This window comes from Suncus etruscus, chromosome 14, assembly GCF_024139225.1.
Source record: "Suncus etruscus isolate mSunEtr1 chromosome 14, mSunEtr1.pri.cur, whole genome shotgun sequence".
Lineage (NCBI taxonomy): Eukaryota > Metazoa > Chordata > Mammalia > Eulipotyphla > Soricidae > Suncus > Suncus etruscus.
Genome location: NC_064861.1, coordinates 91,492,529 through 91,512,424, shown reverse-complemented (window position 1 = coordinate 91,512,424; position 19,896 = coordinate 91,492,529). Strand labels below are relative to the sequence as shown.

Sequence of the window (19,896 nt, the reverse complement as noted above, 5' to 3'; positions counted from 1 at the left end):
TCCCTCCTGACCCTCCAGCCTGTATTTGAGGCAGGCATTCCACTTTGCTCACTCATTGACATTGTCACCATAGTTGTCAGTGTAGTTATTTTTTGAAATGCACTCACCATTCTTTGTGCTGAGTTTCATATCACGAGCCAGTCCTTCTATCCCTCATCTCTATTGTCTCTGGGCATTATTACAATAATGTATTTTATTTTTCCTAAAACCCATCAATAAGTGAGACTATTCTGTGTCTCACTCAGCAGAATAAATTTTATGTCTTATTTCACTCAGCAGAATAAATTTCATGTACATTCATGTATAGGAAAATTTCATTACTTCATCTCTCCTGACAGCTTTGTCTATTCCATTGTGTATATGTACCACAGTCTCTTAGCCATTCATCTATATAAGGGCATCTTATATATAAGGGCTATTGTAAATAGTGCTGCAATTAATAAATGTGTGAGGAAAGGATTTTTGAGTTGTATTTTTGTGTTACTAAGCTATATCCCTAGGAGTGGTATAGCTGGATCATATGGGAACTCAATTTCCAGGGTTTTTTAGGACTCTCCATATTTTTCCAAAAAGGCTGGAGTAGATGGCATTCTCACCAGCAGTGAATGAAAGTTCCTTTCTTCCCACATTTCCACTAGCACTGATTGTTCTTGTTCTTTGTGATGTGTGCTAGTCTCTGTGCTGCTAGCTGGTACCTCACTGCTGTTTTAATTTGCCTGGCTAGGTGCAATATTCTAAACAAAGCATTCATTTCATTGAGTTTTGACACTATATTCCACCACTGCCTTTGGCCTTGAGGGTTTCTTATGACAGGTCTACAGTAAATCTTAAAGATGCTCCTTTGAAGGTAAGTTCCCTTTTTGATCTTGCTGCTTTCAGTATTCTATACCTATCTGTGAGATTTGTCATTGTGTCTAAGATGTGTCTTGGAGTGCTTTTCTTTAGGTCTCTTTTAGCTGGTACTCTTTGGGCATAAAGGATTTGGATGCATGCCATCTTTAGCTCTGGGAGTTTCTCTGTAATGATGTCCTTGACTGTTTATTATTCCTGGGGATTTTATTCCTGTCTCTGGGACTCCAATGATTCTTATGTTGTTTCTGTTGAATTTGTCAAGGGCTTCTATTTTCATTTGTTCACATTTTTGAGTAATTTTTTCATTGTCTGATTGTTTACTTTATGGTTCTTTTCCAACCTCTTCTGCTGTGTGGAGTTGTTCTGCATCTTATTTTCCACTTGCTGATTCTGTCATCAGCTGTTGTTACTCTGTTGGAGAGGCTTTTCATTGAGTTTTTTATTTCATCTACTGAGTTTTTCCGTCCTGTCATTTCAGTTTGTAGTTTTCTGATTTCTATCTTTTTCTTCCTTTCAGCTTGATCTATCCTTTCTTTGAGTTCTATGAGCATCCTCCATATTAGTACTCTAAACTCCTTGTCTGAGATGTTAACTATGTGGTTGGTACTCTCTGGGACATCATAGGTGCCATCTTCATTCACTGTGTATGCTCTTGTCCAGTGTTGTTTCCTCATTGACACACTTGTAGCATGTCTTTTACTGAATGTCGGAGTGGGGTTCATGGGCTGGGAGATGTGCATTGCTGCATGGCAAAGCAGAGTGGCCATGCTGCTCCATTTACTGGCTGGTCAACCTTGATGGAATTAAGTTCGCTGGGGTCTTCCTTGATGGGATTAAGTTTGTTGGGGTCATTCTCAGCAGTCTCCTGCAGGGATCAGGAAGCCAACAATGAAGGGATGTGGAGGCTTTATAAAGCACCAGGCAGGAGATGGTATTGCCTTGTAAGCTGGGACTGCCTACCTGGCCGGTGAACCTTGATGAGAGTAAGTTGACTATTTCACTGGGGTCTTTTCTTATTTCTTTTCTCTGGAGTCCCCTGGAAATTCACATTGAGGAGTAGAATAAATTGTTCCATTTATTTGTTTTTCTCTGGCCTGCAGAGGCTCGGCCCTGCTGTGCCTTTGTTCACTCTGAAGACTTCAAGGGAAACTTCTCCTGCCTGTGCCTGTCTGCCTGTGTTTCTGAATCCCTGAATGTCTCCTCAAAGGCCTAGGTAGTGCACCCCCAAAAAACTATCACCTGGAGGCAACAGAAGAGCGTGGCTGAGAAGTGAATGACTAAACAATGAACCCCACCACAAAACGCAGGAAAAACCACACTACAAGTGTGACAATGGGGAAACCTCACAGGCAAATACCATGCACAGAAAATAAAGACGAAAGCTTGGATGACCTAATAAATTTCAACCACCTGATTAACCTCTCGGATAAGGAACTTAAAATAGCAATATGGAAGATGTTTGAAGAACTCAAAGAAAACATAGATCAATCTGAACAGAAAACAAAGACAGAAATCAGAAAACTCCAAACTGAAATAACAGGTCTGAAACACATGGTAGCTCAACTGAAAACCTCAATGGATGGCCTCACCAGCAGGGTATTAGCAGCTGAGGAGAGAATCAAAGTACTGGAAGATGTGATGCAGAAAAACTCAACACAACAGAAGAAATTGGAAAAGAACCTTAAGACAAACGAACAGGCAATGGATAAAGTACTCAAGGAATGTGAACAGATGAAAATAGAAGTCTTTAATAAACTCAGCAGAAACAACAGAAGAATCATTGGAGTCCAGGAGACCCAGGTAGGAGATCTCCAGGAAGAATCAACTGTCAAAGACATCATCAAAGATATACTCCCAGAGTTAAAGACTACATGCAATCAAATCCTGCATGCCCAGAGAGTATCAGCTAAAAAAGACCCAAAGAAAAACACCCCAAGACACATCCTCATTACAATGACAAATACCATAGATAGAGATAAAATACTGAAAGCAGCAAGATCAAAAAGAGAAATTACATTTAAAGGAGCATCCCTGAGACTTACCACATACATATCACAAGAAACTCTCAAGGGCAGAAGACAGTGGTGGGATATTGTGACAAGACTGAATGAAATGAATGCCTCAATGAGAATACTGCATCCAGCCCGACTCACGTTCAGGTTTGAAGGAAGAATACATAGCTTCATGGATAAACACCAACTCAGAAACTTCACAGATGATAAACCAGCCTTAAAGGAAAAACTGACAGGTCTACTCTAAGACAAGAGAGACCAACAAACACAGCAAACTTATCTACAAAGAAGACATTAAATCCTATGACAATCATCTCCCTCAATGTCAATGGACTAAATTCACCAATTAAAAGACACAGAGTGGCAAAATGGGTCAAAAAGATAAATCCAGGCTCCACCTGGGGCATAGGGACCCCCGTGCCCGCAACCCCCGCGCAGGTGCCCAGGGTGAGTGCATTCCCCTAGGGCCCTTCCACGTGGGCGCTCAGAGACCTCCGTGCCCAGCAGTCTGCGTGCCTCTCCCCAGAGTGACTGCAGTGCCCTGAAGCTGCTCCACCTGGAGCATAGGGACCCCTGCACCCACGACCCCCGCACCGGTGCCCAGGGTGAGTGCATTCCCCTAGGGCCCTTCCACGTGGGTGCTCGGAGACCTCCATGCCCACCAGTCTGTGTGCCTCTCCCCAGAGGGAGTGCAATGCTCTGAGGCCGCTCCACCTGGGGCATAGGGACCCCCGCGCCCAAGTGGACACTCGCCTCACTTTCCAGGCCCCAGAGATCACCCCACCCGACCCGAACTTAGACAGAGGAGGGCAGTTCCCTAGTTCTTAGCCGGCCAGAGTCACCTGCGCCACTGGGACAGGCTGGGACCAATAGACTGGGTGAGCTTGGGCCTGCCACCTGGACCTCTGGGTAACCTAGAGCAACCTAGCCCCCTGAGACCCAGAGTGGACCTGAGACCCCCCCCAAAGGCTGAGGGCAGCTATCGGGTGGGCTTGACTGGGGGAATTTCTTCTGCAGAAACCTGGAGGGAGCGGAGCTTCATTGACTCCCAGATAGGGGAGGGAACAGAGAGCTAGGCTCAACAGCGCCTGCAACCAGTGTGGCCAGGAGCAGAACTGCACCGGCTGACAGGAATAAAGAGAAGGAAATGGACCAGACCCACTGAAGGAAGGCTGACTTCCAGGTAGTAGAGTGGGGGAGAAAGAACTAGGCTCAACAGTGCCCTCCACCATTGTGGCCAGAAGAGGACCAGCACTAGCTGCCAACAAAAGGGCAAAGCAACGAATCAGGCCACATAAAGAGCACAGGAGGAGCCAAACCTCAGCAAGCTCACCCAAAAGTCCCTCTAGAACCAACCTCAGGGAGGGGACCCATTCCCACACCACAGGGGATCAAAACAGGCGGAACTTAGAAGGCACAGCCCTCCAAAGCACACCACCAATAAATACAAAGAAATATGGGTAAATCAAGGAGAATCCCAATAGTTGGAGATACGGAAACAAATCCTAGCAAGTTTCCAAGTCCACCAAAATGCACAGATCCATGGGAAGAAGACCTAAAAGCAGCCATGAGGAAGGAAATGCAAGAATTAATAAAAGAAATGAAAGAAACCCTAGCTACCGAGTATAAGAAATCTATGGAAGAATAAATCAGCCAAATTAAAAAAATGTTAAAGAACATGAGAGATTCCATACAAAAAGAAGTGAAGGAATTAAAAGACAAAGTAACAAGCCTCACAAGCAGAAACACAGAGTTGGAGAAACACATTGCTGAAATATTTCTCCAGCCTCAAAATCAGTCCAGTATGGAAGGTCAGGCTCCAAACCATAAAGCTCCTCTTTCTAGGACAAGAGATGATATAGAAGCTTTGCAAAAAGATGCATCCAAGATGCTTTGGGAAGTTTAGATGTTTTTGTCAAGGTATGGAAGGGAAAGTTTTTTCCATTGGAGAAACAGGGGAGAGAAGTCTAATCCACTTACTGCCAACTTTCTGCATTCCTGAATCTCTAAAAACATGGAGGATGCTTAAGTGTTGGCTTGTGATGGACATGGAAATGAAAAGTAGACATGAAATTGGACATAACATGGACATAGATAATATGGGCTTTTGCTGGGGGAAGAGCCATGAAGGTACTAGATGGGTGTCAAAGAAGATCTCATGAAGGACTCTACATCGACCTCCAATGTCCCCGCATTCCCACTTACTCACCATTTCCTTCCAGAAACCAATTGAAAAATTGATCCATTGATTCTGCTTTCTGAGCAGAGCTTACACCCTTCCAGAACAAGTAGCCAGACACAATAAGATCTTTGGGATTTCTAATGACATAAATCACCTTCAATAGAAAAAAGGGATAAATGATAACCATAAAAGTCACTTATAATTCTTCTGAGTAAAATTCATATTGTGGATTTAAAACATGGTTAGGTTTCAAGTGTGTGAGCAACATACCTCTCTGATTAGGGTCTCTCAAAATCTACTTTATACCCATCATTTACATTTTACCCAAATATTGCCCCATTTGGGCAACTGCTGATATTATTTTAATCCAAATGTTTGTTTTCATTTTGATTTGTTTTCTCATTTTTTGTTTTTTTGTTTTTGTTTTTGGGCCACACCCGGCAGTGCTCAGGAGTTACTCCTGGCTGTCTGCTCAGAAATAGCTCCTGGCTGGCATGGGGGACCATATGGGACACTGGGATTTGAACCAACCACCTTTGGTCCTGGATCAGCTGCTTGCAAGGCAAACGCCACTGTGCTATCTCTCCAGGCCCTTGTTTTCTCATTTCAGGGGCTTTTATGGAACACACTGGTGGTGCTCAGGGTTTAGTCATGGCTCTGGTCTCAGGGATCACATCTGGTGGGTGCTCAGGAGAATCCAATGGGTGTTTGGGGCTCAAACTCTGGACTGATGCATCCAAGGCGAAAGCCCTTGCTATTGGACAACCATTCCAGTCTGTTTGCCCATTAAAAAGTTTTCACAAATAAATTGAATTTATTTGCTTCTTGTCTTGACTGTCTAATTTGTTTCTTTTGAGGAGGGAGCTGCAATCCTCAGTGGTTCTGTGGGGGAACCTATGAGATGCTGAGGATCAAACCTAGGTTAGCCACAAGCAAGGCAAATGCCCTATAGCCGTGTGTTCTTTCTTGCCCCTACCTGACTGTTTTATACAGCTCAATACTATTGGGTTCCATTATCATCACAATAAAGGGGACAGGAGAGATAGCATGGAGGTAGGGTGTTTGCCTTGCATGCAGAAGGATGGTGGTTCGAATAACGGCATCCCACATAGTCCCCCAAGGCTGCCAGGAGTTATTTCTGGGCATAGAGCCAGGAGTACCCCTGAGAGCTGCTGGGTGTGACCCCTCAAAAAATTAAAAAATTAAAAATTAATTTAAAAATTCTTATTTTAGAGTTCAGTATTTTTCCATTGTAATCATCTCAGTCTGTATCCAAATAAAATTATACAGTAAAAAAGACAACTGAGGAGTATTTAATTTTAACTTTCACAATCTAATTAATATTCAGAATTTTAAAACACTCTGACTGAGATGGGAGTGATAGCACAGCAAGGAGGCCATTTGCCTTGCATTTGGCTGACCCAGATTTGATTCTCCTCATTACATAGGATTCCCAGAGCCTGCCAACAGAGCTTCCTGAGTACAAAGTCAGCAGCAGCCCTTGAGCATACTTGGTGTGATCCAAAAACCAACAACTAGCTTACAAAAAACAACAACAACAAAAAACACAACTACAGAATATTAACTATTCCTAAAGTAGTTTCAAAGATGCCGAATTCTTGATGCCCAGGTCATTGTCTGCCATTCTTTTTTTTTTTCAAGTTTATATCATATAAATTTATTCATAATATTTACATCCCAGTTAATGCCTGACTTTTTATTGTTCTTGTTAGTTTTGTTATAATGCCAGAATTAAACCCAGAGTCTCACAATGCAAGGGAAATTTCTTCATCATGAAGATTATATTCTCAGACACCTCCCTAATATTTAATTATGTTGATAAAAATTTATAGTGGATTTATCATATGCTACTTTATACAGATACAAACCAAGTTTTCACATAATAAGTACTGTGTTCTCCTGTTATAACATTTCTATGGATGAAGGGTACAGCTAATTTAAAACTACTGTAGGGTCCTTTATCCGGTCTAACAATTGTAATACACAGGAATTTAAGTAATGCAGACTATATATATATATATATATATATATTTGGCCACATCAGTTGACTTGCATGGGTTACTCCTAGCTATGCGCTTAGAAATCGCTCCTGGCTTGTGGACCATATGGGACCCTATGGGATCAAACTGTGGTCCATTCTAGGCTAGTATGTGCAAACCTTAATGCCTTTTTGCCTGCACCACTGCTCCAGCCCCAACATTTTTTAATAATAAATAAAAATGAATTAAAATCTATATGATCTCAAATTAGTTCTTTTTTTTACTATCTGTCTTTTATCTTTTTTTTAATTTAACCAACTTTATTACATACATGATTGTATTTCATTGTCTGCCATTCTTAATATCCAGGGTTTACCTGCCCTGAACTAAGTTTGGGAGATTAACAGATGGTCAGGCACCTAGTGATCAGAGAGCCCCAGAAAACAAAAGAACCTTTCACTCCCCTGTTGTTTCATTTTTTGGGTGGAAAAATGAAGGAACTGGGAGTCCCAGATTATAAGTAAAGCCCAGAGAGCAGAAGACATACGTGCCCAATATCTCTTAACAAGAATTCACTCTCTGTGCACATCCTTTACTCCATTGTAAATCTAAGAAATTCCATCTATAGATCTATAGATACATTGCCAGTTGCTTCTGGGAAGAGACCCTGGAAATCATCTCTTATTCCAAGAATGAGTCTTCAGATTTCTGGACTCAACCAACAGCTATTGGTAAAAGCAGATGGGCTAGGTAACCAGGGGTAATGCCAACTGATTGCCCTAACTTAAAACATTCTCCTGTGATTGTTTCTGGTTGGTAGGAAGCATTGACCCACTTTAACTAGTTGAACAAACCTAGTGAGGTTTGGATGCACCTCATAAGACTCTTCTTTTTTTGTTTGTTTGTTTGTTTGTTTTTCAGCTACACTTGATAATGCTCAGGGGTTACTCCTGGTTATGCACTCAGAAATAGCTCCTGGCTTGGGGGACCATATGGGATGGCAGGGGATCACACTGCAGTCCATTCTAGACTAGCGCACACAAGGCCTTACCACTTGTGTCACTGCTCTGGCCCCTCATAGGACTCTTCTAATTCTATTTTCTCCTAGTTTGTATCTGGCTCCTGAAAATGCTACAAGATGGATGGTTGATACCCGCATATTCAGGAGTGCGCAGTGGCCCCACGTAAGGCAGAGCCATGGACCACTTCTTCCTTCCACCTAACTCACCCAAAGATATGGCACCTCCAGCCCATTCTCAATCAACTGGAAGATCATTGATCACACTTATGTTGACCATTGTACACTCACCTTCGCTTTGGACCTGAAGAACGACTCAGGCATGAACTGGATTGGAAGGTGGGAAGCAATGAAAGGGGAGCATTTATTCTTTTTTAAATAGTCATAATGATATTCCACCTCTATCCAAGGTGACCGGTTCCAGTTGAACTCAGATTGGACCCACTTGGGATCGCCTCTGCAGTGAATCAGGGAAAGAATTTCAATCATCCAGTGTGTTCCTGAATGAAAGAAGAGAGAAATGATGGCTGCTCATTTAGACATGATGTTCTCATAGACAGGACATCAAATACACCATTCTCACATGTGCACTGCAGGACTATTTGCAAGAGTCAAGAATGGGGAATCATTCCAAGTGCCTGACATCAAGAAAGAAGAAGACTATCTGCACAACAGCAAATACTAGTCATCTAGAAGAAGTGATGAATTCCTCCTCTTCCCCCATCTCATTAGGGAGTCTTGGATAAAAGACAAACACCAGAAGATCTAGAGGTGGTTATCAGAGAATATAATCAAGAGACTAAATAGTCTCCAGTGAAAATCAACCCTTGATTTTCTTGTGATCACACAATTGAAGCTCCAAAGGTAGGAGAGTAGACATTGGCACAGGAATATTGGCAGTTCAGAGAAGTATACTGTGTCCCCCATAATTACATTCTTGAACCCACCTGGTAAGTCAGTAAGCAAAACAACTCTCCGTTTCCTGGGAACACACCAGTACTTCTCTGTCTTCACCCCATCCCCAAAGCTTTCTTAATAAGACAAACTTAGACCCGGAGTGGTGGCACAAGCGAGTAAGGCATCTGCCTTGCCCACACTAGCCGGAGACAGACCTCGGTTCAATCGCCCAGCATCCCATATGGTCCCCCAAGCCAGGAGCAATTTCTAAGCACGTAGCCAGGAGTAACCCCTGAGCATCACTGGTGTGGCCAAAAAAACAAACAAACAAAAAAGCTTTGACTTACAGGAAGAATAAAATATTTATGGTGCTAGAGCAATAACACAGTATGGATTATGTGGTTGACCCAGGACAGACATGGGTTCAATTCCCAGCATCCTGTTTGGACCCTCAAGGCTTTATAGAGTCATTTCTGAGCACATAGCGAGGAATAACCCTGTGTGCCACTGGGTGTAACAAAAACAAACAAACAATAAAACATTCAAGCAGGTACTTCAGTTCCAATTCAGATGGACACTCTCTTTCCCTTTCTCCAGTTCTGGAACACTGCTCTTTTCTTTTGTTTTATTATTGAATTGTTGTTATTTAAAGCATTGTGATTTACAAAGTTCTTCCTAGCTGAGTTTTAGACATATGATATTTCAGTACCAACATCAATGCCAGAGGCAATCTTCCTCCAATCATATTCCCAGAGTCCATCCCATAACTCCTTCCCATCTCCAGCCTGGCATCATAAAAGGCACCTTTTTAAAATTCTGTGAAATTTAAAATGCTGTGAAAGTTTTGGGTCTCCTGATTTCACCATTGTGGACTGTGGCTTGGATATTTAGCTCTTAACACCTTCTTTAACACTCCCAATGTATTTGAACCCCCTGAGTCTGCCCCAGACCTCCATTCCTTTGCATTTGTCTTTCTCCTTCTCTTCTCGATTTCTTTCCTTCTCCCTATGCAATTCTGAACCAAGAGTATTCTAGATTGTCCTTTGTATAAACACCTGACACTGTCTTAGGATTCTGTCTTATGTGTTCTCCTCAAATCTTGATATCTTTGTCCCCCACCCAGAATCGTTTATGGTGTCTCTTGTTGCAGGATCCACATCCACTTCCCTGGAGACTGTGTTGTCCTGACCTGCAGAAACATTCACTTCCCCTACCAATGCCCCCATGGTACTCACCCCTGTCTGCCTCACCTGATTTAGGATAGGTCACCAACAATACATCTTCAGCAAACTCAAAATTATGCCACTCTTCTGTCAAGAAAGCAGGTGTGATAGAAAGGCCCATGAATAGCACATTATGAATCTTGACATTCTTTTCTAACTTTCTGACTTCTTCTCTGCGGAGGACCTTACATTCCATGGTTGGGGCTGTTCAAGTGAATATTTGCTTTAGAATAAAGTGCAACAATCCCTGTGAGGTTTTCTCATGCCTGTCCAACTCATCACAAAGTATGAAAGGTCCAAGGTTGATGAGATTATGTAAGTGGGAGGTCACTCAGGAAGCATATTATGTGAAAATTTGATAATGAATTCTGAAAAGCATCTAGTAAGTCAATGGCAAACCCAGAGAAATCCAAAAATGAGAACCTTAAATTTTTTTCTTTAAAAAAATATATCTGATATCACCTGGGATTTTTGGAGAGAGTACCAACAGCCTTCACATAAACACCTCTTCCTCACACTCTCTTTCCAGGAGACTGGCAGCTGAGTACACACCCCTTAAAGATTCAGTATCTGCTATGCCTCTAATGTTTAAGGAGTTACGTAAGTTTGATGGCTTTAGATTGCCTTGTGTGCTGTTAAGAAATATTATAATGTGCTACAATCTGGGGACTTGAGGGACAAAGTAATTGCACATGGATTCTGTTTTATTTATCTTAACTTTCTTTGGCTGAAAGTTCAAAGTTAAGATATCAGCAAGGGGACTTCTGAGAATTATGTTATGGGTGATTGTTCTTCCACTGTAACTTTACCTTGTCCTCTTTTTTTGCATCTTTTGTTTTCATAATTCAAAATTAAAAAATTAAAAAAAAAGATTCAGTATCTGTAAAGCGCTTTGAATTTCTGAACAACTTCATATGCTTGATGGTGTCATTTCTAAAGGAGCGCCCTAATTTAACAAAATGGATAGCAAACAAGAGCTTATTAAACCTTCTGCCGCGATATTAATAACATTGGTTATTTATTAATTAATTTTAATTGTTAATTAATTATTGATCATTGGTGACACGATGATTTCCACAAATGTATTTGCTACTGTAGATTTTCTTTCCTTTATCTCTTTTTTAACTTGTATTCTTTTCCTTTCCTTTTTTATATTTTCTTTATACTTTTAGTAACCTTCCCCTCATCTGTAAGCAAATGTATTATGGTCAGTCATGTCAATGATGTGATGCATTTTCTTTAAATGTGTCATTTTTCTCCAGTCTTTCTGAATATTAGATTAGGAGCGATTATGAGTTTGCCTAATACCTGAAACCAATTTTTTCACTCACTCATTTTTTATCAGCAGGCAAAGTAAGGAAACTGTCATTACAAAGCTAGTAGTGATTGCCTAGAAACATGGAATCAGTCACTCAAGTAACATAGATTATTGTAATGTTGCTACATGAGAGGAGAGGAAATGGCTTGATTGTTTTAAGTGAACATCTAGCAATACTCTCCTTGGCACTATTTTTCTATAACAGAACAACTAATATTAGAAAAAGAGATTTTGTTTTGTAAACAATCTGCTGTGACCTCGTTTTCTTTGACTATTTCAGGAAAGTCATGGTAAATACATCAAAGATCACTTATGATGAAATTTGAGATTAAAATTGGCCAAAAGAAAAACACTTTGTCTAGTTCTGTTTGATTTTTTTTTTTGATATAGTGTGAAAAGTTTGTGATTTACTCATGTGAAAATCCTGTTGAAGTAAAAGAAACGAGAGAGATAGGACTGAAGAGAGATGAATGGATAGAAAAGTCTTTGCCTTGCATGCAACCAATCAGGTTCAATCCTCTGGGCTCTGTTGAGAGTAATTCCTAAGCAGAGACTTTCAGTTGTGCCCCCAAAAAATGATAGCTACTGTTAAAGGGTCATCCTTTATTCTGATACTGTTGTCATTCTTCATTTACTTGGTGTTAAAGTATCTCTCAGTGAAATAAAAATAATAATATTATTTTAAAAAGATAGTTAATTGTATGTAATAAACATTACCCAAAAATATTAAAATTCCACATTATACATTTATTTTATCTTATTGGGGCCAATCATGGCTGTCCATTCCAATAACCACAGCTAGATGCCTGGGAATCACATCGGGGGTATTTGGGGAGAACATTTCATGCTGGGGATCAATCCTGGGCTTCCATACAAATGTCCTGTGCTCCAGGACATTGGTTAAGATCTCTGACCTTGTTTTATTTTCATTTAAATTCTCTGGCATGGGTCTGTAATGGTGTACATATAGGGTGTTTGTCTTGTATGTGGTCAACCCGGATTTGATCCGTGGCACTTCACAGGGTCCCCCAAGATCTGCTAGGAGTGATCAGTAGCACAACCCCCCACTCCCAAGACCATCATCCTTAGTATTCTCTTGGGGCAGATGAGCTACTTCTGAGCATCGGTGAGGCAAACAATCAAAGATGTTGCAAAAGACAGAACACTAAAAATGGTGTCCCTATTCCGTCTCTCCTCAATGCCATAGGCTCCGGGTGAAAGTCTTTTCCTTGGTTATATAAATGTCAATTATTTATCATGATTGAAACACAGTTTTACAAGTCTTTCACAATTATATTTAGGTATATAGTGACAGTGAATTGGGGCAATTCCCACCAGTGTTGACCTCCCTCTACCCTATTCCCAACATGCTTCACCTGTCTTGACCCTTAACCCCCTGGGCTGTTAGTGTAACAAATCCATTTTGTGTATAGCTTGTTGTAGTTTGGGACTCTTGATTCTATTGTAGTTGACTTTGGGTTGGGTATTTAGGGCTGATCTTTTTTTTATTACCACTCAATTTTCATAAGACTGCTTGCCCCTGGTACCATTTCCCCCTTGTTTTCCCCAATTTATGATGCAGAACAAGCTAATTCATGTTCTATGGTTCTGTTCAAAAAGAAAGAAATGTGGGGATGAGCCCCTGTGTAGAAGCTATGAATTTAAATTTAAAAGAAGAAAGAAAGAAAAAGATTAAAAAAAAAGGCACCGAATTAAAAGAAAAAAATAGGGGGACTGATGTGGCAGGTTGTTGTTTTGTTTTTTGCATAGGCACAGTAATTGAAAATTAGAGAGAAAATTCCCTTGGCCTAAGAGATACAGGGTTTCTCTATCCTTGAATTATACTGTATTGGGATCAACTATAGGCTATGGCCATGCTCATTGTCGAACCTTGAGGCTTGTCTTTTTTATGGTACCAGGAAATGTTCTGCTCAGTTGTGGTTGTCAGGTCAATCTTCTGTAATTAGAGATCTTAGTGAAACACATTTTGACATAGACATTTAAGTCAACGGAGTTGTTTAAAAGATGCTTTCTCATGATGAAGACTCTTCATTTCCAGACAAGGAGTCTACAGTCAATCCCATGACACTATACTGCAAGGGTGGAGAGACCCTGTATCTCCTAGGCCAAGGGAATTCCCTCTCTAATGGCCCCAATTTATACTATGCCTATGCAGGGAAAAAAAACGGGGGGGGGGCACAAATTAGTTTTTTTTTATATATTTATCTACTTATTTATTTTTTATTTTTATCTTTTTTGACTTCTTTGTTTTGGTGTAGATATAGAAGTTGATGTCCCCAATCTTATTTTATGTTATTTTATCTTTCTCTTCCTTTTTACGCTCTGGCATGGTTTTATTTCAGGACCGAGACTATTATGTGGTGCTTGCCTTTAGTGCTGTAGTGCTCACTGGATATTTTATTCGATATTTCTTTTTGTATTGTTGTGGTATTTCAATTCCTTTTTTCCTGACCTCTCTCAAACAGAGGCTGAGAGCCTCTAGAAGGACTACACCCATTTTCGGCTTATTTGATTTTTACCCCCACTTTATTGCTTTTTATTTCTTCAAACAAAATCACATAACTTGAACTATCTAGTTCCACCTCTCAAACAAAGGGGGAAATAAGGAAGGGTACCAGGACAACCAGATATATGATCACTAAGTAGTAAGCTAGACACAGAGGAGACCACTTATTCTAGCAGCCCAGGGGGTGAGGGTGGAGAATATGGGATGCAGGATGGGAATGGGGGTGGAGGGAAGGAAAATTTGGTGATGGGAATTCCCCTGATTCAATGTTAATATGTACCTACAATACTACTGTGAAAGATATGTAAGCCAATATGGTCAAAATAAAAATTATAAAAAATAAATAAAAATAAATAAATAAATAAAGACTCTTCAGTTCCAATATTGCAAAGCACAGTGTCTAAAGGAGAAAAGTGAGGAGAGATATAGAAGAGTGAGAGAGAAATATCATCTGCCACAGAAGCAAGAAAAATAAAACAGGGTATGGAGGGAGGGAAAATAGGTACATTTTGGGTAGTGGGAAATATGCACTGGTGAAGGAGTGGGTATAAGACATGATATGACAAACTCAACTTAATCTTGAACAGCTAGCTATTTTTTCTTCTGCTTTTAGGACCACACCTGGCAGCACTCTAGGGCTTTCTCCTAGAGTTCAAACTCCTAGAGTTTCTCCTAGAGTTCTAGGGCTCAATCATTACCAAATTTATAACTGGGTATTTCAAGGTGATTCAATTTAAAAAATAATTTTAGGGGCCAGAGCAGAGCACATTGGGTAGGACATTTGCCTTGCGCACAACCCTTCTGTGTTCTATCTCTGGCATCCCATATGGTCCCCTGAGCCTGCCAGGAGTGATTTCTGAGTGCAGAACCAGGAATAAACCCTGAACACGGCTAGATGTGGCCAAAATAATAAATAAAATTACTCTATAAAAATAAAATGAAGGTCTCTAAAGACATCCCTCCCCCAACTCTTATACTTACTTGAAAGGGGAATATGGTTTAAACTTTCTGTCTTGGGTGAAATTTTGGTCAGGGAACACCATGACTGCTCCAGAACATAGTTTTTCTTGGTGCATCTGAAAATGAGTGTGTTTCTGTACAAGAAAGGAAACATGCAGGATGGCATATCTGCAGGGCCCAGAAGAGAAGGACATGCTGGTAAGGACTCAGCCCACAGCCCCAGGCTGCAGCTCCTCCACCCAGTGATTTACCAAGGATAGAAGGCAGGGAGTTCCCTAGACTCCAGGCCTTCCCTGGGTGCCAGCCCAGAAGGCCAGAAGAGGGTTCAAGTAGACTCTTAGGGGTCCTCAGGCTTCCCCCTTCCTCTGTACTCCAGGTGGGAGATGCAGGGGGAGGAGGGCAGGCAGATATCTGGCTCCCGGTTTCCCCTTTGACTCTGGAGGCCATCTCTTGCCAGGTATGGGATTTGGGGAGGTCCAATGCTGGAGGCCTTCTCCCTTGCCTGGGGAGTGCTGGGAAGCTTGGCAGGCCCCCAGCCATCCCCCTCTTTCTCCACTGGATTCCAGGCCTTCCCTGGGTGCCCGCCCAGATGGCCAGAAGTGGGTTCTGGTAGACTCTTAAGGGTCCTCAGGCCCCCCCCTCCGTACTCCAGTGGGGGAGGTGCATGGAGATGAGGTTGAGAAGATATGGGGCTTCTGGTTTCCTCTTTGATTCTGGAGGCCAGTGTTGTGTATGTAAATATTTTGGGATTATTATGTTACTGACCCTACCCTGATTGTGCCCTACCCTAGGGTGTGACATGGCATTATGCCCCCACCCTAAGGTGATACCTGATTCTGCTTCCACCATTGGGTGGTATCTGATCCCACCATTGGGTGGTACCTGATTCTGGGGGATAAAAACAAGGATCTGTGGAAGGCGAGGGGTGGTTGGCTGGAACAGAGGCTGAGACCTTGGACTTCAGTCTTGTCCACCGAATAAAGCTAATATCTCCACAAGCCTGACTGTCTGCGAGCTGCCGTTTCACCTCAGAACCGTTGGCTGGACAGGGTGGCAGACACGTGCTCCGAGCTGGAGAGGAAAGATCTCATCCTCCACCCCTCCATCAGTCAACCTCTTCAGGGACTGACTTGCAACCTCTTGCCAGGTATGGGGTTTGGGGAGACCCCATGCTGGAGTCCTTCTCCCTAGCCTTGTGAATGCTGGGAGGCTTGGCAGGCCCCCAGCCATCCCCCTTTTACTCCCCTGGACTCCAGGCCTTCCCTGGGTGCCAGCTCAGATGGCCAGAAGTGGGTTCAGGTGGACTCTTAGGAGTCCTCAGTCTTCCTCCCTCCCTGCGTACTCCAGGGGGAATGTTCGGGGGGGGGGGGCAGATATCTGGCTTCCAGTTTCCTCTTTGATTCTGAAGGCCAGCTCTTGCCAGGTATGGAGTTTGGGGAGGCCCCATGCCGGAGGCCTTCTCTCTAGCTGGGGAGTGCTAGGAGGCTTGGCAGACCCCCAGCCATCCCTCTCTTTCTCCCCTGGACTCCAGGCCTTCCCTGGGCACTGATCCAGGTGGACTCTATAGGGGTCATAAGGCATTCCCCCTAACTCTCCCTACACTAATGGGAATGTGCTTTGGGAGGAGGGCGGGCTGTTGCATCACTGGATTATGTTGGGACAGTCACTGGAAATTTTTTCTCCTTGGTCTCCATTTCAAAAACCACGTGGGGCTAGTGCCCCCACGTATACAATACATATTGTTACTATTATATGCATATAGTTTATATATGCATAGTATCCATCTTGTATTGTGACCTTGATACTGCCATACAAAGCTCATTTCTAATCTTTTACTGCCTCAGTCCCAACCATTGTTTCCCCCCATTTACCCATGTAGGTGCAGCTCATGACATGAAGCTCACCACATAGAGTGATGAGTGCAGTTAGAGAAATAACTACACTGCAAACTATCATAACAATGTGAATGAATGAGGGAAATAGCCTGTCTTGATTACAGGTGTGGGTGGGGTGGGTAGGAGGGAGATCTGGGCAATTGGTGGTGGAATCTTGCACTGGTGAAGGGCAGTGTTCTTTACATGATTATAATCATACAACTACAATCATATTTGTACTTACGGTGATTTAAATAAAGATAATTTAAAAAAATAAGTCAGGGAGTTCTGACCATGGGGGTCACCCTGAATTCCCAGGAGGAAGCCAGAGGCAGAAGATTGTGCTTCTCAGGGTAAGAGATGGTGATCAAACATTGATATCTCATCTTCATTTCCCCCAGAATATTCCTTTATATAATGTTATAAGTTCCTGGAGGTAGACCAGTTATCCCAGGAAGAAGGCAAAAGATTATGCTTCTCAGGGGTAAGAGACAGTGACATAGTCAATTTTCTCAGAATATTTCCAAATGAGATTTCATGTACTGAAGAGACCAAAGATCTTGGGATTCATCACACACTCTGATCTCTTTTCCTCTGGGTATTGACCATGATCTCTTTTTTCAGGGGATAAGTCTTTTCTGTGGGCCCTGATTCAAGCAAGAAGGCAAATGAGTTAACAAGACACAGGGTCTTCTTCACGCACTCACCCTCAAAAAAACATGCAGGATGGTATATCTGCAGGGCCCAGAAGAGAAGGACATTCTGGGAAGGACTCAGCTGGGGTGGAGCTTGAAAAATAAACCAGAAGGCTGAGGGGGCAGAATTTGTTAAGGAGATGTGAAAGAAATCCCAGAGAGACAGGACCAGCTACATGGAATTCAGAGTGGTCAGCCTTATAGTCCATCAAGAGCTCCAGGTCATTCTCCATATGAACTGAGCAAAAGAATCTACAGATCATCACAGATCCTGGGTAGAAGCAGAGTGAGTGATGCCCAACAAAGGAAACTAACACTGCAGACAATACTGAGAAGAGAGGGCAGGACCCAGTCTCAGCCCCTCAGCATGCACATTAGCTGACCCCAGGAAAACGCTTTCTTATTCTAGAAACCTCTAATATAACTCTCTGATCCCCCTAGCCTTTGTCTCATTTTGACTGAAAAAAGTAAATAACACCATCACAATCATCTTTATTTATAATTGTGTGAAATGTTCAAGCATGTTTTATTTCCAAAGCTGGTGTGCCAGTAAAATCAATAAGCAGGACACAGGTCAGTGTTGATCAAGTTCTAAAAACTGCAAAGAGTTGATTGTTCAGGATGAACAATCTCCAGGATGAGATAAAAGATTTTAAACAATTACACACATACACACCTTCAGGCATGCACTGGTACAAAAGCACAACAGTGACCCACATCTGTATGAGATCCTGAACATTATTGGACATTAGTCCCATGGGAACAGCTCTGCAGGAAGATCTTTCATCTTTTCCCGGTATTTTTTATCAAAAGTTTCTGCTTGGGCCACTGTGAGGTGATTTTTCCAGTCCCCAGTAACACCTGACAAAAATTACAGGAGAGACACAGGTTAGGTTATGTCAGATCTATAAAATTATACATCTCGTGGCGCAGATATAACACTTAACTCTGCCAGATTCTGAAGCAGAGAAGGACAGCTAAAGAGTCTTCACTTAAGTAAACTTGTGGCAGGCAAGGATGGTTAGAGAGCCTTTCCTGTTCTCTTTGTTGGTTTCTTGGGTCATACTAGGTAGTCTCAGGTGCCCTGTACTATCTATCCAGCCCCTCCTTTTCTTTTTAAAGAATGGAAATTAACTTGCCCCAGAGTAATCTTAGTCTGGAGATAGCAGTGCCTGGATTTAGATGTCAGAATATTTGGGGGTGTTTGGGGAGTATTTTCCCCTTTTTGGGATGTGCATTCTCTCCTTGGAGTCACCTGTATCTACTATCTTACTTCTTATATGTATATTATATTTAGCTTCTTATACAGCCATGTCAGTTTAGTGCTGATTTTTTTTTTTTTTTGGTTTTTTGGGCCACACCCGTTTAATGCTCAGGGGTTACTCCTGGCTAAGCGCTCAGAAATTGCCCCTGGCTTGGGAAGACCATACAGGACATGGGGGGGGGGGGGGGAATCGAACCACAGTTCTTCGTTGGCTAGCACTTGAAAATCAGACACCTTATCTCTAGTGCCACCTCGCCGGCCCCAAGTGCTGATTTTTAATAAAGAAATAAATAGATAAATTCTTTAATTAAATCACCATGAGATACACAGATTCAAAATTGTTTGTTATTCAGTTTCAGCCATACAATGTCCAACATCCTTCCTGCCACCAATACCAATAATTTCCCTCCAAACTCACCACTGCCTGCATCCCTGGAAGACATTTTTTTTTCTGTCTGTCTCCATTTCTCTTTTTGTCTTCTCACCATTGTAATTTGCAATATTATCACTAAAAAAGTATCATGCCTATCACTTTCCTTTCAGTGCCCAGTTCAAGTCCACAGTGATTGTTTCCAACTTTCATTGTCCTAGGTATCCTTTCTCTGTTAGGGTTGATTCTTAATTAATTTTCATAATTACTTCTTAAATGCTTTACCTCTAAATACCATTCTGAAGTCCTAGGTCATAGGTTAGGTGTTCACTAAACATTCCTTTTGTTTGTTTTGTTTTTATTTTTGGATCACACCAGGTGGCCTTCTGGGTTACCCCTGGCTTTGTATTCAGAAATCTGGCAGGATCAGGAGACCATATGGGATACTGGGACTTGAATTGGGGTCTGTCAGCATTTGGCCATGTGCAAGGCAAACACCATACTGCTCTTTTATTGCTGTGGTTTTCACTAAACTTTCAAATAAAGAAATTAATCTGAAAAAAAAATCCTTCTACTGTGCCCACGAGTAGTGTCCTTACCACACACAAAGTACCATACTGTCACCTCAGCTGTCTAAACGCTCCAAGCCTCAATAGCATCAGCATTGTCATGTGAGTAAAGTTATTTGTTTTCAAAATGCATTG

At 42.0% G+C, this 19,896-nt stretch overlaps 1 protein-coding gene across 1 annotated transcript in view; it reads right to left on the bottom strand.

The window, feature by feature from the left end:
• LOC126027521 (sulfotransferase 2A1-like) overlaps positions 1-8,447 on the bottom strand; it is a 158,705-nt gene extending 150,258 nt beyond the window's left edge. The window contains exon 1 of the mRNA XM_049786513.1: positions 8,356-8,447. Coding sequence (XP_049642470.1) covers positions 8,356-8,388 — 33 coding nt within the window. The 5' untranslated portion in view covers positions 8,389-8,447. The remainder of the gene's footprint in view (positions 1-8,355) is intronic.
• Between the last annotated feature and the right edge of the window lie 11,449 nt (positions 8,448-19,896).